The sequence below is a fragment of the Myotis lucifugus genome, unplaced genomic scaffold (assembly GCF_000147115.1).
Source record: "Myotis lucifugus unplaced genomic scaffold, Myoluc2.0 scaffold_52, whole genome shotgun sequence".
Classification (NCBI taxonomy): Eukaryota; Metazoa; Chordata; class Mammalia; order Chiroptera; family Vespertilionidae; genus Myotis; species Myotis lucifugus.
The window spans coordinates 3,482,201-3,499,818 of NW_005871100.1; the positions used below are offsets into that span (position 1 = coordinate 3,482,201).

Here is a 17,618-nt window from a genome sequence, read left to right on the forward strand (position 1 = left end):
CCGGCACCCATACCCATGTGTTCTGTAGAAATAGCAGATGAGGAGGTATGTAGTTTCCTTTGTTTACATCTTAAATTTATTGGAGGCTTAGTCACTTTGTGTAAGGATGCTGCAGCGTTGCCACTGCTTTAGAGAACCAGGATCAATACTTTGACTGATTTCAGGGCATGAAGGGATGTATAATTCTTTTACCAACATACCCAAGTCTCTTCATATCATGAGCTTTTCTGGAACCTTGTGTTAATAATGAGTACACCTGGGTAATAAAAGCAAATATGTTTACAGATTTGTAAGTTGGGTTTAATTTTAACTTAAATTACCACTATGGGCATATGGATACTTTAAAAAATATGTATTTTAAGGGAGAGATGATGATTGGAAAGTTCATTTATGTGCTATAGAAGTAGATTTTTTTGAAAAGTCTTTATATAAATCTCTTCTTTAAGAAAAATTTAAGAAATGAGCTAGATTGTGGTGAGGTTTTTTCTTTTTTATAGTTGCTAAGCAATTTCCTTTTAAGATAAACCTCAGAAGTTGGGTATGCAATGAACCTGAACTTACTAGCATCTTTGAATTTTAAGTTAAAATGTTTTCAGTATGTCCTATGTGTATAGGCAGTGAACAGATAGTAGCATGACTTTTGTATTACTGTTGATTTACTTTATGGTTGGATGGTACAGAATGAATGGAGTCAGTTTCCAAGTATTAATAAAACACCCAAGCATGTAGGATAGGTGCTCAGTCACGATTTGTTAATGAATGTATGACACTTGGGAGCTTTTTAGCACTTTGTATTTGTCCAACAGAATGTATTTTAAGGAGGGAAGAGTAGGTAAAAGAAGTATTTCCCTTTATAGAGAAAAGGGATATTAGCATCTTCAAAGTAAGAGCCTTATTTAGGGTAAATAGGTTTTTGGAATCTAAGCTGACTCTTTAAGAGAAACAATGTAGCATTAGAAAATTATGGGCCACTAGAGGTCAGTGTTTAGTAATCAACTTTTAATGAACCAGAACAGTCAGAAAAGCCAATAAATTACAGTGTGGATTTTTCTAATTATGAATTCATATTTAATCATTCAATGACACGTTAACTGTGGCAGTGGTTCTATGTACTTTGCATATGTGGTTATGCTAATATACTATTATATTTCTCAGATGCTGGTCCTCCATCATTAGAGTAGTACATTGCCAAAGGCATTGTTATCTAATCTTAATTACCAATTATGAGATGTAATTAACTTTGTTACCACCTCCACTCCTTTCATGGACCAAAAGTTCTTTTGAAAATAAAGATTCACTGTCAATGGAAGTTACATTTATGTGATCACAGAGGTAATGGTTCTTTCTGATCCATTCCTCCCCTTGTCTAAAGTCTTTTTGCTTCATTTTTGGTTTCTTTTGTCCCCATCCCTGCTCTCTGCTCTTTTCACCTGGTTTTTTACCTCCCTTCTTTGGGTTCCTTTCCACTTTAATATGAATCAGCTGCTTTATTTCCTCAGTGACTGAATATTTTTTCTCAAGCTTCCCAGCCTTGATTAGTGAGTAGCAGAATGTGACTCTTACGCATGTCTGAAAGGAACCCTGGCTGAGCCAAGCAGTGAAGGGCAGCTTGTACGCATGCATGCAAGTGTGCTCCGGCTGCTGCCACCTCTGCTGCGAGAGATGACTCTCCTTACCAGTGATGGCGAACCTATGACACGCGTGTCAGAGGTGACACGTGAACTCATTTTTTTGGTTGATTTTTCTTTGTTAAATAGCATTAAAATATATAAAATAAATATAAAAATATAAGTCTTTGTTTGACTATGGTTGCAAATATCAAAAAATTTCTATATGTGACACGGCACCAGAGTTAAGTTAGGGTTTTTCAAAATGCTGACATGTCGAGCTCAAAAGGTTCGCCATCACTGCCTTAGCCTGTCTAGCCCCAAATCCATTCAGGAAAAGGCAGATTTCCCTACTTAAGTGATAAACATTTGTTTCCTTCATTAAAGGCTCTGCTGGTTGCTCAAGGGAGGCCTCCAAATCATAGTTTAAAACTGAACAAGTGCACATGTCTCTCTTCTTGAAAACAGTCCTGTGCATTCTGCTCAGAAAGCAGGTATAACAGCACATGGCAGCTCAGACTTCCTCTGCTTCTCGTTGCCTTTCCCACCCCGGCTGCTGGGCACTGCTGTGCTTCTGTGCTCACTGGGCTGAGGTTTGCTTCCTGCTGCACAAGGCACACAGCGGATACATTGTTCACCCAAGCCGCCCAGTCCTCTCAGCCTGCCATGCGGGGCCCTCCACAGGCTGGATCCAACTTGCTTTTCTACTCGTTTCTTAGTATTTATGTCCACATGCCTTAATCATGTACCTCCTCTACTTACGTCTCTGGTTCTTGTTTATGCCTATTTTTTTTTACTGGGTTTTTAACCTCTTCCTCATTTTTTATCTGTCAAACTCTAAGTCCAACCTCCTGTAGCATCCTCCTTAGGTACAGGTGACCCTTCCTATAAGCCACCATTACACGTAGGGCACTTACCACGCCACCTCGCATTGTAGTGCCTTGTGCACCTGTGTTCTCTCCTCACCTACATTGCATTTCTGTTGAGTCCAGTTGGTTGGCTCTAAAATTTCCAACCAAAAAACCCTATGTGGCACGGTATCTAGCTTTATAATCTTATTCCTTTAAAATTAAAATAATTTTAAATGCTAAGGATCTTGCTATTAGGGAAGGTGGTGGTATATACTTTGCTGAAAATTTTTTGGTAAAACATAGGCCTTTGTCTAGTAAAATGAGTTCTGTCTGAACACAAGGAATAACAGTCAACTTGCCTTTCTTGACTGTCTGCAATATCACTGGGAATACAGATAGTTCTTTTTTTAAATCTCCTAAGTGATAGGAAAATGTATTTTATACTTTGAAATGATGTCCCTTGTATTTGCCTAGCTCTATTTCGAAGAAACTGAGAATTTAGTTAAAAATAACCTTTTGCTTTCCCTGGTGAGGTGCCTCGGTTGGAGTGTTGTCCGGTGCACCAAAAGGAGTATTTGAGGAAGATTAAGTGAGAGTTAGTATATATGAAGTTTTAATGATTCCAAATTCAGGTGCTTACTATTTTCTGAACAGACCCCATACTTATATACCTTTACATACTTGCTTTTGCAATTCACTTCACCGGAATTTCTCTCTCTGCTCCAAATAATTTCCTGCCAGCATGTCATAATCTTAATAATCTTTCCTGGCCCATATTGATGTGATCTTTTTAGTGAAGGCTCTCCTACTTTTCCATCACAAAGGAATGTGATGTTTCCCTCTTTTGAATTTTGAGTATTTTAACGGCAATTGATTTTCTTTGTATTAAAGTTAATGTTATAATACAGTAACTCTTGTCAAGATCACAAAACTTAATTTGAGCAAGAATTTGGTCTTAATTATTTTTGTATACCCTGAAGAGACAAGAGTAGATTCCTTGTATATAGAAAATATTCAGTAAATATTTAGTTTATGTAGAGTATTTTGAATGAGATGTATAAAACAAATAGAAAAGCACAAAACTAAAGTGATCTAGAGATTCAAGCACCTAATGTTTCATTTTAGATTACTTTCATGGAAAATATTCATAAACTTGATTCACTAGTTGGATGAAATTTCTTAATTTCACTTGTGAAATTAGATGCCATAAAAGCAATATTCTGTTGTAAATTTTTAGTGTAATACAGGTACTAATGGTAAAGGTGAAACCTGTTTTATAATCAGAAAAGAGTTAAGGATATCCTGGTATAAAAATAAGATGAAAATCTACCTTTCCTTTGACATTTAAGGACCCATTTTGTTTCTTTACATAGATATCTACTGCTTCTGGCAGTATGGTGGATTAAAATACTATGCTATCATACAACACCCAGGTGTTGAATAAATTAACAAAACAACAACAACCCATATTTTTAATGCATATCAAATTCCTAAAAAAATAAGGGAAATTCTCAGTGACCAAATAGTTGACTAGTAACCTGAAATTAGAGTGCTAAACCCTTTAGAACAGTGGTTCTCAACCTTCCTAATGCCGCGACCCTTTAATACAGTTCCTCATGTTGTGGTGACCCCCAATCATAAAATTACTTTATAACTGTAATTTTGCTACTGTTATGAATTGTAATGTAAATATCTGATATGCAGGATGTATTTTCATAGTTACAAATTGAACATAATTAAAGCATAGTGATTAATCACAAAAACAATATGTAATTATGTATGTGTTTTCTGATGGTCTTAGGCGACCCCTGTGAAAGGGTTGTTCGACCCCCAAAGGGGTCTCGACCCACAGGTTGAGAACCGCTGCTTTAGAAGCTTTGGCTATCCTGGAGGGCACATGTTAATTTCAGGAACCAGGGGCTTAGGGGATTAATATTTATAGGTGAAAAATCATGGGGGTAATGGAAAGCTAGGCCCTGTGTTCACACAAAGTGAGAAATCTGACCTCTGCTTCCCATTGCTCTTCCCCCCAAAAACCAAAATAACTAGAGGCCATTTCCCCAGGGAAAAGGGTGGCCTGTGGATAATCTGCCTGCTAGTGAAAGAAACTAATTAGGAAATCTGACTGTGCTGGTTATAGGTTGGGAAATAAAATAGTTTCCCCTGAATCTTTGAAACAGTAGGTGTGATCCCACGGGTATAGAGTTCAAATTTAGCTCACCCAATTGGAAAAATATCCAACTAATAAAATTAAGGTCTTCTGAGTTGGAAAGGCCTGTCACCCACAGAATGAATAAAAATTATCTCTGGAGAAAATCCTCAACCCAGAACTGGCAAAATTCACAAATATTAAGCACAGTAAATATGAGCTCCAAAAAAAAATTCAGACACATAAAACAAGTCATTAGACCAAGAGTCAATAGGAACAAATTTAATTCCTAAGAACTACAGATACTAAAATTTCCAAAACAGAATGTAAACTGACTATATATAAAACATTTAAAGAAATAAAAGATAGAATTGAATATAAATGAACAAGGAACAAGGGACTATCAAATTAGGTAGAAAATCATTGAAATTTAAAAATCAATAGATGAGTTAAATGGTCTTTGGGCACTGAAGAGAGAATTAGTAAATAGGAAGAGAGATCTAGAGAAATAATCCAATGTAGTACAGAAAGACTTGGAGATGGACAATATGAAAGAAAGGTTGAGAGACATGTGTACATGGCTAGAAAGAAAAAAGTCAAACATGCATCTGATTGGAGTTCCAAGTGAAATTGTGGGAAATGGTCAGTATGATAATGTCTGAGAATTTTCTAGGATAGACATAAATCCACAGAAACAGGAAGTACAAGGTACACCAAATAGTAGTTAAAGAAAAAGAAATCTTACTATGTACTTGTGGTAAAATTGGAAAATCCCAATAAGGAGAGAAATATTTAAAACAACTAGAAAGAAAAGACAGATTACCTACAAAAGAACAACAGACAGATACCAGTCTTCCTCCTGCCCTTCAGAATTATTGCGGTATAATTTGTGTTCAGTTCACTCATTTTAAGTTTAGAAATGAGTTTGGACAATTGTATCATAAACATCATAATTAAATATAGAATATTTTCATCACCCAAGAAAGTTCCCTCATGCCCCTTTGTAGTCACTCCCTTCCCCCAGCTCAAGGTAATAACTGATTTACTTTCTATTATTATTGTTTTGTCTAATCTAGACTCTCACGTAACAATAAAAGTAAATATGTATGTAGGATTCATACAATATGTAGTCTTTTGTGTAAATTTCAGACTTCTTAAGAGCAACAATGGAAGCCAGAAGACAGTGGAATAATATGGACAAAGTACTGACAGATAACTTGTCAACTTAGAATTTTCATTCAGCAAAACTTTTCTTCAAGAATGATGGGTAGGTTCCTGTTCTGGTTAAGATGGAGTGAGAACACTTTGCCCTTTTCTCCTAATGAATGTAACAAAAACCTTGGACAGAACAGCTATTTGAGGACTCTGAAAAGTAAATGATAATAGATTGGAAAAGGAAAACAGAAGCTGAGGTGTAAAAGCTCTGCCAGCGATTTCCTGAAGCCCTCTTCCCCTCTTTGTATCTCCCAGCTTGGCTTCAAAGGCAACATGAATTCTGGAACTGTGCATGAGTGGGAGAGGGGGGAGTTTTAAGAGGGGAGCTTTCTAGGCCAAGGGGCAGAAAGGAGGGGCCTATGAGACAGAAAGAGTGGGGGATAAATACTCTTTTTTCCTCCCAGCTCTGCCACAAGACAAGCCTTACTCCTGTGGTGGCAGTGGTGGCTGTGCATACACTTAAAATTTTGAGGGAAGAGAATCCTTCTCTCTGACCAGAGGAATATGGTCCAAGTGTGGAGGAATCTCTGATGCTTTTATTATCTTTATTCTTCTGCTCCTTGGCCCCAGAGACTAACCTACTACAGAAATTGCAGGACTTTATAGCTAGAGGATCAGGAGGAGAAGATTGGAAGTGTGGGGGTACTGGAGTGTTGGGGTTCACCGAGAACTCACGAAAGGGGTCCCATAATGTTACATGTACTTTGGGGACCACCCCAGAGCCATACAGCATCCCCCAAAAGACTTAAGAACTTAACTATGGGGTAGACAGCCTCCCACGTGTCAGACTGGCCCCTGGCTGATGCACATGTAGGACAGATTCAAATACTTCGTAACTGAACTGACTTTGGACCCATAGCACCCAGAAGGCAGGTTGCGATTTGTAGCTTGACCATAACCAGGTTGATTGCCTGGTAAAACAAACAAATGGACAAAAAGCAAAACATAAAATTCTTCATAGAATTTGAATAAGACCCAGAGTCTCATAACATGCAATATTCCAGATGTCTACAGTATGATGAAAAATTACTTGACATAGAAAGATCCAGGAAAGTCTGATAAATTCTCAAGTGAAATGACAGTCAAGATGCCAACCCTGAGATTACACATGTTTCATATCAGGCAGTGACTTTAAAAACAGCTATTACAACCATGTTCCAAGAAGTAACAGAATAGAGCTATAAAAACGAACCAAATTGAAATTTTATAACTAAAAAATACAGTACCCAGAAATTAAAAAAAAAATTATTGAATTTGTTCAAAAGCAGAATGGATCTTACAAAGGATAGAGTACGTGAAAAAGAAGATAGAAGTGGTGCTCAACCTGTGTGGCTCAGTGGTTGAGCACCAACCTATGAACCAGGAAGTCATGGTTTGATTCCTGGTCAGGGTTTCAGGTTTGATCCCCAGTGGGGGGTGTGCAGGAGGCAGCCGACTAGTGATTTCTCATTGATGTCTCTATCTATCCCATTCCCTTCCTTTCTGAAATCAATTATGAAGATAGAAGTGGCATATCTATTCTGAACAAAAGAGAGAACAAAGACTTGGGGTGGGGGGGGGTGCACAAAGCCCCAGGATCCTGTGAGATAATATGAAAAGGTGTGAAGGTCCAGCATCTAGAGCTTATAAGGAGCTGAGAGAGTGAGGTGCAGAAAAAAAATACTTGAAGAAAACATGACTGTGAAAGCTACCCTATTTTGACAAAGGACAAACTTACAAATACAACAAGCTCAGCCAGAAGCAAGAGAAACTCAAAGAAATCCATGCCCAGATCCATCATGATCACACTACTGAAAACCAGAGAAAAAGAAAGAAATCTTGAAAGCAGCCAGAGAAAAATGATACAGTACAGGGGAACAGTGTTTTGAAAGATTCTAGAGAAGCCAGGAAGTGCCCAGAAGGCAGTGGAACAACATATCCAGAGTGCTGAAACCAGAATTCTATATATGGCAAGTATCTTTCATGAGTGGAAGTGAAATAGAGACATTATCATCTAAAGGAAAACTTCAGCAGACATGCTCTAAAAACATCATGTACTGTACCTAATAAAATTACCCCCAAAAAAGCCTGTCCCGCGTGGCTCAGTGGTTGAGCGTCGACCTATGAACCAGGAGGTCACGGTTCGATTCCTGGTCAGGGCACATGCCCAGGTTGCAGGCTGAATTCCCAGTGGGGGGTGTGCAGGAGGCAGCCAATCAGTGATTCTCTCTCATCATTGATGTTTCTATCTCCCTCTCCCTTTCTCTCTGAAATCAATAAAACTATATTTTAAAAAATTACCAAAAAGAAAAAAGCAAACAAGTGTGGAACCACAGGAAAACTTGATAAAAGTTCCACCATCATAGTAGGATACTTCAGTATACCTCTCTTCAGCCATCAGTGCTCAAACAACAAAATAATAAGATAGATTTGAATAACACTTGTTTTTCTTTCAGGCAAACTGGAGCGGGGGGAAAACTCCCAGAGTGGGGTGAAATATGGCAGTAATTGGATTGCTCAGAATTGAGTTACTAGCCTTGTTTTACCTTGTGATTGTTAATTCTGAAGGCAAGGAGTGTATAGAAAATGTATAGGTACATATCTGATTCCTGTCACAGAAAAAGGTAGAAAATAATGCAACTTCTAAAAAAAGTAAAATAGAAGGACATTTAAGTTGTAAGCTATTGAATGCAAGATTTCTTATTTGGCTATTAAGAATGATTTTTAAAGCTGGAAGATACATTATCTACAAGATGGGAGTTTTGAAAATCACATTCTCCACAGGCATTAAGTTAACTTTTCCCTTGGACTGCAGATACTTAGCTTTCAGGAGCCTCGTGCTTCATTGCAATCCAGTGTTATCCACCATCTAGAATTGGGGTGAATGTCAGAGAATTCATTTTCAACTGATTTTCAAAATAAGTGAAAAGCAAACCAATTCATTCTCTGATTTACCCCACCCACCCTTGCAAAACCCCACTCTGCGTTTCTGTCTGACGGCCTCCGTACTGCGCTGGTCCTTCCTGCTCAAGCCAGCCCAGCGCCAGGCGGAACATTCTGTTGCTCTTTCAGCATAAGCAGGTCTATTGTGATATTTATCTGAATTCAAACAAGGCTAATTAAAAGAGCTGCTGACAGTTGTTGTGATCTGACTTTGACTGCAGCTTGATGGTCATTATGGGTAAATAATGAACCAGGTCTGCAAATGGAGCAGCTGCCAACTTGGGGTAGAAGAACGGCTATTGCTTCCAATTTAAGGATCTATCGACCGCTTCCCTTCTCCCTGCAGATCTTCTGCAGAAAACGGATGTTTTCTGCTATGCTGTATTGTGGTTTCAGCTGTTTCAGATATAGCCTATAATTTCCTTCTTTAATATTTAACTTAGGACATTATTAGCTTTCAGCATTAACAACTTTTCTATTTTGAAGTAGTTCAGCTTGTCCTTGTGTCTGCCATCACTAGCTAACCAGCTGTAGCTTATTTATATGTGTGTAATTTGTATTGTGAAGGACACAGCTAGTGTAGAAGAGCAAGATTTAGCTTTGTGAAGATGTTTCAAAATTGTATGTATTTAGGTGTGTTTTAAGAGATAGATGCATGTCCCTTGCTTTTGTTTGCTTAAAGATAGACATCTCCTGCCAAACCTTAGTTTTGGGTTTTGTTTACCTCATCAATGACTTAGGAAATATTTTGATGCAAAGCTCTATCAGTTCAGAGGAACTGTAGTGACTTTCATTAAAATGCAATACTGAATATAGTGTCACTCCATCATGAGCTTTTCCTTGTCTTATTAGCAAGTAGGAACAGGTGCACTAAAGGTAAACGAAAAGGCGCATTGCATTCATAGATTAATATACTTCCCTGCAGGTTTTCCACTCTTATACAATACAGATTCTGGATTTAAAAGTCACATTCTAGAATTTAACACCAGCCAGTACTTAACAGCACATCCCTAGCATTTGTTCACCTGCCATGGAGAAAGCTGTGCATTATGCAAAGTCTGAGGATACGGTGGTGCTCTCTGCATAATGTAGCAGAGCTTTGAGATCTTGCTGGGAGGAAATGATCCCAAACATGCCCCTGAAAGACAAGTCCTATTTTGAAAAATAATGATGAAAAATTGTTTAATTCTCCATGTATTTGTGTCTTTGTTTATTTCAGGAAAACAAACTAAACTTTGTTTATCTGACTCCAGAATAGTACTGAGTTTTTGCTCTTCCGTTTCCAGCTTGGATAATACAGAGATAGTGTTAACAAGGGGTTATGTTATGTTGGCTTATGTTAAACCAGATCACCCCCTAACATGTGCAGAGCCATTCATCTGTGTCACCAAAACCCAGGAGAACATCTGACATGGACTCTGAAACAGAAACAGTGATCACTTACAAATCAAACATGGCACGCTCTAAACTGATTGTGCACGGCAATCTTTTCTAGAAAGGACAACTAATTGAACATGATAAAGTGTAAAGTTAATTAACACCCTTAAATTTGTTGATTACTTTCACGGGATTATATTGTTCGTTGAGTAGCAGCTTTCTGTCCCAGCTGTCGCCTTTTTCAGCGAATGTCGCTGGTAAACAATAGAGACACCATAACAAGTCGTAAATGGTCCCTGTGACAGCAGCCCCTTGTGAGGCTGCATCTGTAGAAAATGATTAGAACAATTGCATTTTAAAGACGGCTCACATTGCAATCCCAGTCCCATTGGTCCCCTTCTTGGTCTCTTTTGATGGCAGACTGCTTAAAACATTTAAGTTCTTTTGAGTAAATTAAGTGATTTACTACGTTTTGCTATATATCAATGAGAGTGCTTTGGTGGCAAGATTTTTACAGTATTAAAGACATATCTAGTTTTTTTCTGGAGTTTCCAGTTTATTAAAAAATTTGCGAGAACCAAGTATTTTAATAACTCCCACAAATATGGGAGCAAAGGAGAGCAGGGGAGGGAGAAGGGCCCCAGGAAAAATAGTCTAGTCTCTGAAGTTTCATTCAGGTGGGGCTGAGGGGTTGACCCTCATCAAGGGCAGCCTCTCCTCTTGACCACCAGGGCACTCCAGGCCGTCCTCCCAGCTCAGGAGGTATTTTGGATCAGACACTTCTGAAGGCCATGGAGATGTCAGATACCCTCCTGATGCAAATCCCCTGCAGAGAACTCGGCAGTGTGCACACCTCCGTGGTCGCTGGACCAAGTCCTCTCACCTTGCACACACGGCGTGTATGTCTGGCACCGCTCTCACCTGCAGCTGTTTGTGTCCAGCCTCTAGCCATCCACAATCTTAAAAAATTATATTGGCTTGACTCTTGTCCTTTTGAGATGCTGCCTGTTAGTAGATAGCCTCCAAGACATGAATCTTAAGAAAAAAACTGAAGATCCTCCTACCTACCATCTGCCTGTGGCCAGAGGAGGAGGCTGGGGTCTCACCACCGCTGCTGGTGCTGCTGCGGCTGTGGGTGGTGGGGGAGCCCCCAGGGCCATACTAGTGTGGACTGAGCTGGAGTTGGGTGTCCTTGACTCTGGACTGGGTAGGGGTGTGGTGGTCCTCCTTTCCACGCTGCCTGGGGGAGTGGGCATCCTCATTTCCACGCTGGCATGTGTCAGCATATCATTTAATGTACGTTTTAGATTCCTGTCTCTCTTCCCTCTTTGGATTTGAAGGCCTCTTCCCAGTAGCCATAGAATTGAAAGTGATGTCCTATTTTGAGTTCTACGGGTTATTCTAAGTTAGCAACTCTTGCAGAATAGTTTTTCTGTCACAACTCTTGGTTCCGCTTCTCAGTAAGACTGAATTCCAGATTCCAGTTCTTTGCTACTGTTAGGCCAGAGATTTTGACATGTTCAAGCCAAGTAGATTTACTTGCTCTGTTTAATTTTTCATAACATTTGGATGATAACTGTAAAATATCTTTTCAATGCATGCTTTCATTTGAGCTTCAAAGTAAGTGTGGCCAATGTTTTTATCACCATGTTCAGGTAGAGGAATTTAGATTGAAAGGTATTGTAACTTGTCCAAGCGGTGTGACCTTCACTCCAGGTCTGTTAACTCAGATCAGATGTTCTTCATTTTATGTCTTCATGATAATGTCTTTATACATGTGCACTTATGCTTGTGCGTGATTATGCAACCATAAATGAAAGTTGAGCTTTTATGATAAGCTAGAAAACATTGTCTTACTTAGTCTTAATTAGTATTCTTGGTCATTTTTATTAATCATTGATTTCTTCACTGCCTATCTCCTAAAAAGACAATAACTGTTTATCAGAGAAATGCTGTGTGCTGGGTGCTAAGAATCAAACAGCTCGTGCCTAGAAGGATCTTAATGAGGCACCCCAGAAGAAAACATTGATTAGAAGTGCTTTATTATTGGAGCTATTACTAGGAATGTTATAAGAATAGAGAAAGGGAGTCATGGTCATGAACTGCTTCTCAGAGTTGACATGAGTTGTCTTGAAAGATAAGCAGGAATTAGCCAGGCAAAGAGGGAAGGGAAGGAAATTTCATATGAGGGAACAGCCCAGGTGAGTCATGGATGCATGAAGAATCATTGCACATCCCAGCCTCTGTAGAGTGTTTTCAGTATGTGTAGCATCATAGTTTTTATTGCAGGGGGTAGAGGAAGAAACCAGGGAAGTAGTTAGAATTCATTGACAAGAAAAATAAAAATTAAAAAATCAGAAACTAAAGAGATAGAAGAGAAAGTTATTGCTTCTTATGACTCCAAACAAAAAGGAAAAATGCAATGAGTTCCATAGCTCTCCTTTTTGCAGGCACATAAACATAGGAGTGCTTCAGGAAGAATAACTTCCCTTTGTCATTGCTGCCTCCTCCCCCTTTCTTTGAACAAATACTGTATTTACTGATCATCTCTTATGTGCAAGACACTGTGAATGTGGGGTGAATGAGCCAACAGAGTCACTACTCTCATGGAGCTATTGAGGAATACACGACCAGAAACAGTTAAGTAGAGACATTTAAGTAAACAGGTGGCGGGTAATAAATGCTGTCAAAATTAAAGCAGGAAAAGAGGGTAGAGAGTGAGGGGGTACCATTTTAGATTATTAACTTGGTCAGGCAAGGCCTCTCTGAAGAAATGAATTTTGAGAAGAAACCTGAATGAAGTGAAGGAAACAAGTCATGAATATCTAGGAGAAAATATTCCAGGCAAAAGGAATAGCAAGTGCATGGCTTTGAGATGGGAATGTCCTTGACCTGTTTCAGGAACAACAAGGAGGCCAGGGTGGCTGGAAAGCAGTAAGCCTTGAAGAAGATGGTGTGAAACAGATGGGAGAGGTTGGCTTTGTAGGACCTTGGATTTCATACTGAGGAGATGGAGTGCGTTGGAGGCTTGAGAGTAGGGAAGAAACATAAACTAGGTTATGTTTTAAAAGGATCCCTCTGGCTGTTGCATGGAGAATAGATTGGAGGCAAGAGCTGGAGGGAGACCAAGAAGGAGGCTGTTACAATAGTCCTGGCGAGAGACAGTGATGGCTCAGTCCAGGGTGGAAGTGATGGATAAGGAGAGAAGTGGTTGGATCACAAGTTTGTAACTTCTTAGGAGCAGGGATATAGGCTATTCATCCATAAGCAACAGGGCTTGATTCTTAGTAGGTTAATTTTGTTGAGTGAATGAAACCAAACAAGGGCATCATTCTTGTCACTTTCCCATACACTGTGCTGCCACTGAAAGATGTCCCAGGAGGACTTCACTGTCATCGGGACATCACTGGCCATGGGCCACGTTCGTGTTTCCTAGCTTGGCCTCCTGCTTGCATTGTTCATAGGTCCACCTCCAGCCAGCTAAGATTAAGCCAGAGAGGCTAAAATTATCCTAGAGAAGACAACGGCTTAGATAACCAAATTTGAAAGGACTCCAGGTATTACATAGGTAAAGATTAAACTCCCACCTCACCAACTGAAGTTGTAAAATAAAGCCTAAGTGTTACGATGGAATGACTGGTCAATATGACGTGCACTGACCACCAGAGGACAGATGCTCAATGCAGAAGCTGCCCGCTGGTGGTCAGTGCGCTCTGTGGGAGTGCTGCTCAGCCAGAAGCCGGGCTCACGCTGGCAAGCGCAGTGGCCGCAGCATCCCCTGAGTGGCACTGGCAGCAGGCTCAGCGGGCTGGGATGAGCACGATTGGGATGAGTGCGAGTGGCGCTGTGCCCAACACCAGCTCAGGCTCCTCCCTGGCCACTTGCGGCTTGGTGCACTGCTCATTCGGGCCTAAACTGGCAGTCGGACATCCCCCAAGGGGTCCCAGATTGCGAGAGGGCGCAGGCCAGGCTGAGGGATCCCCCCCCTCCCGTGCACAAATCTGTGCACCAGGCCTCTAGTGAAGTATAAAGGACTTACATTTAAATAGTATTTTGTATTTTACAACATATGTTCATATATTCACAGCTACTTTCAGAAGTTATTAATGCAGAAGTTATTAATGCTTTCCCCATTTTTTATACACTGAGACTCAGAGAAATTAGGTCATTTGTTTATAATAACAGCCAGCAAGGGGGATAGGTCATTTGTTTATAATAACAGCCAGCAAGGGGCACATCCCCAAACCAGATATTCCATTCTGGATCCTTTACTCCTTCAACTATGTTCAGAAATTTATTTACCAAACAACCGGCTATTGAATGTATCATGCACCATGGTAGCTAATGGGAATGCTGACATAAACAAGACCCAGTGCTGACCTTGTCAGAGCTTATAGAGTAATGGAGGAATCAGGTAAGAAAATAAAATATTTTAATAAGGCGCAGTAAATGCTGTAATAGAATTAAGCACTCGATGTATTTTGGTTTTGTACATACAATTACTAGAATATAAGATAAAATAAATACTTCTCCCAATATTTTAGCAGTTCCCTGAGTGTATATTCCATGTTTTTCTATTTGGGGAAGTGGGCTTGAATTATTTAAAATTGCATGGCAATGTAATAAATTTATTTATTATTGATAAACATTAAAATGTGTACATTGTCTTCTGAAATCTATAAGATGTCTTACACAGCTTTAGAGTTCCAACTTTCTAGATATTATTTTCTAAGCTCAAAAGGGTTACATTCATTTTAGGATCATTTAGGTCTGAATTTTGCCTTTGCAGTGGGACTAGGTTTGATAATATTGTATGGTTAGACGAATATGTATGGAAAGATAGGATTCAGTCTCAATGAATGCCAGAACTTTAGAATTACCCACTTTAGACCCTTACATTGGAATGTAGGCTATGATAGTCGGAAATAATTATACCGCCACACTGAGAGCAAGAAAGAGTAGGAATACCACAGACCTCTGAATTAAAAGATGAATTAGTCTTGCTTTCGTGATCTTCTCTTGCTTAAGTAACTTATTTCTTCTTTTTGAAATATGTGTTTGAACAAGTGAGAAAGTACACCTGTCAAAAGATTAACCAGCTGAGAACCATTGTCAGCATTAATTTTTCCTTTAATAAATGACTCTCTGAAGCTATTTAGCAGTCTGTAATCTGGATACAAAGCTAGTGACCTATGATGGATAGTGTTGGATTTGTTTGTAAGCTTTGACTTAAATTGTCTGCCTAATTTCTCTAAGTCAGATCAACAGGATTAAAAGTAAGAGTGGTTATGTGGTTTAAATAAAAATGGCTATAGAAATTGAGAAGAATAATTGTAAAACATTAACGATCTACCATCTTGGTGAAATAAATTAGAAACTAAAAAAATGATAGTCACTTAAACGTCAATGTTATCAGAATGGTCAAATGACACAGATTAGCTAATTAAAAGCATTTGTTATAATTGGGGTTTTGTACATAATCAACTCTGAAGTGTGTCTGAAAATATTTTGAAATAATGTAATTTAACTGTATGTATGAGCCTCTCAGGCCTTCACATGTGGCTACTCCCTCTTCCAAAACTGTTTGGCTAACATAATGCTGACTTCTTTTGCTTTTAATAATTAGTTAAAAATAGCATGACCTATAAAATAGAAAGGCTACTTGATTTGGCAATTGCAAAATATTCACAATTTGAATGAAATAAAGCTCTCCTCACTTGGGCTTTTTATGTATAAAAACTATGTATTTCATTGAATAAATTAAATTCAAAAGTAGGCCATTACTTGCAGCTGTCTATTCTAATGGCCAGATTTGATACATAGTGCAGACAATTAGGGTTTCTTTATTCCTAGCTGTACTATAAAAGAAGTTGTAAAGGCAAAAATTGTACTAATATAGCTCTTCTCATACTTTCCTGGATTTGAACAACAAAACCTAACTCGAAAACTTTGAATTAAGATTTCTCTAATACCAAAAACAGTAATAATACCCTTGGTTTTATTTTACAGTTAATAAAAATGTGGATGAATAAAGCTCCCTCCCCTGCCACCCCCTCTTCCCACTCTTTTAGGGTAAGTCTAGGACATATTTTCTGTGCTAAAGTAGAAGTTGTTCCTTCACTCATTATCATTTAATGAACATGCATCAGACTCTTGTAAAAAGATGCTAAGGACTGGCAAAACCAGTGTTATTTCTTCTTCCTGTCCATATCACTAGGAATGAATTACCCAAAAGGTAGATAGCAGGAGATAAAAGAAAAATCAAGTAATATTGAAAAGTGCACATCATTGTAATCACTCTAAGTAAGCAACTATTTTCTTACTGAAATGCCTACTTTGTTTATGGGAGAAAGAGCCGGACGCTCTTCATGGATCTCATCTGTAGATAATGTGTGGAGAGCAAGCGTGTGAGCCAGAGACCCAATTTCAGACTCAGGCAGTAAACTCCCCTGGCTGTTCCCATGCTGGTTGGGGCACAGATGACCTTTTTCATACACTTTCTGTTACTGAGTAGGTTTCTTAGGGGCATAAGAGATGCATGGGAATGATAAAATTCACATTTCAAATTCCTAGGTCTGTCCTGCCATGATCGTGCCTAAATATTTAAGATGAATTGAGGGTTTGACTAAATCTGCCTCTTTTGGCTTGTGATTAACCTACTTGATACTTGATTATTAAAATATTCCAGGAGAAATTTAGAGTGTCTTGCACATACCTGACAAATATAATTTGAAAGCAAGATGTTTTCATTTGGTTTGGGGATTGTCTCTCATTTCACTCTGGCTTTACCCCAAACCATTCAGGTGTGGGAGCTGCTCGGTCTGGGAACCTCACGTTCATGGTGGGAGGAGTCGAAGAGGAATTTGCTGCTGCCAAGGAGTTGCTGGGCTGCATGGGCTCCAATGTGGTGTACTGTGGTGCTGTTGGCACCGGACAGGTAACATGTTCATTCATATTAATGGCCCTGGCTTATGGTGTAAAGTTGGCTAATGTTCATTTCTCATTCCTGACCATGTTCTTATTCCTGCTTACTCTGTTCAATCTGTGTATGTTTTGTTGGCCCAAGTTTTCTTAAATTAATTTGAAATAAATTCCCTTCATTCGTGTTGGAATTAAACAGACATTAGTCAACTTTTTTTATTAAAAAAAGATAAAAAGTTCCATCCTTCATATTTTGACATATCATCCCAGTGACCCCCAAAATCATTCTTAAAGCTGTTTCTGTTTGTAGTGCTCATGTTTTCTGAGTTGTTGTTATCCTCCTTCTAATTTTCAAATTATATGCTATAACTATTTGCAGTATAGTCAGGTAGATGTAATCTATGCATTTTAATCTTTTTCTTGAAAACAAAATAGTTTTCATTTAGAAATATGTTATATCAACTTTCTAGTCAGATAGAGGTGAATGAAAATTCAGAACTCTGAAATCAAGCTGCTCATCTCCCTCTCATCCAAGACACACACACTCACACTCCCTCCTCTTAATGTTCCATCCTG

The 17,618-nt window shown here is 38.9% G+C and overlaps 1 protein-coding gene across 2 annotated transcripts in view; it reads left to right on the forward strand.

The window, feature by feature from the left end:
* HIBADH (3-hydroxyisobutyrate dehydrogenase) overlaps nt 1-17,618 on the forward strand; it is a 94,716-nt gene that overhangs the window by 65,130 nt on the left and 11,968 nt on the right. For both annotated transcript variants that reach the window (XM_006088758.2, XM_023753834.1), the window contains exon 5: nt 16,925-17,058. In XM_006088758.2, the coding sequence (XP_006088820.1) occupies nt 16,925-17,058 (134 nt within the window). The remainder of the gene's footprint in view (nt 1-16,924; nt 17,059-17,618) is intronic.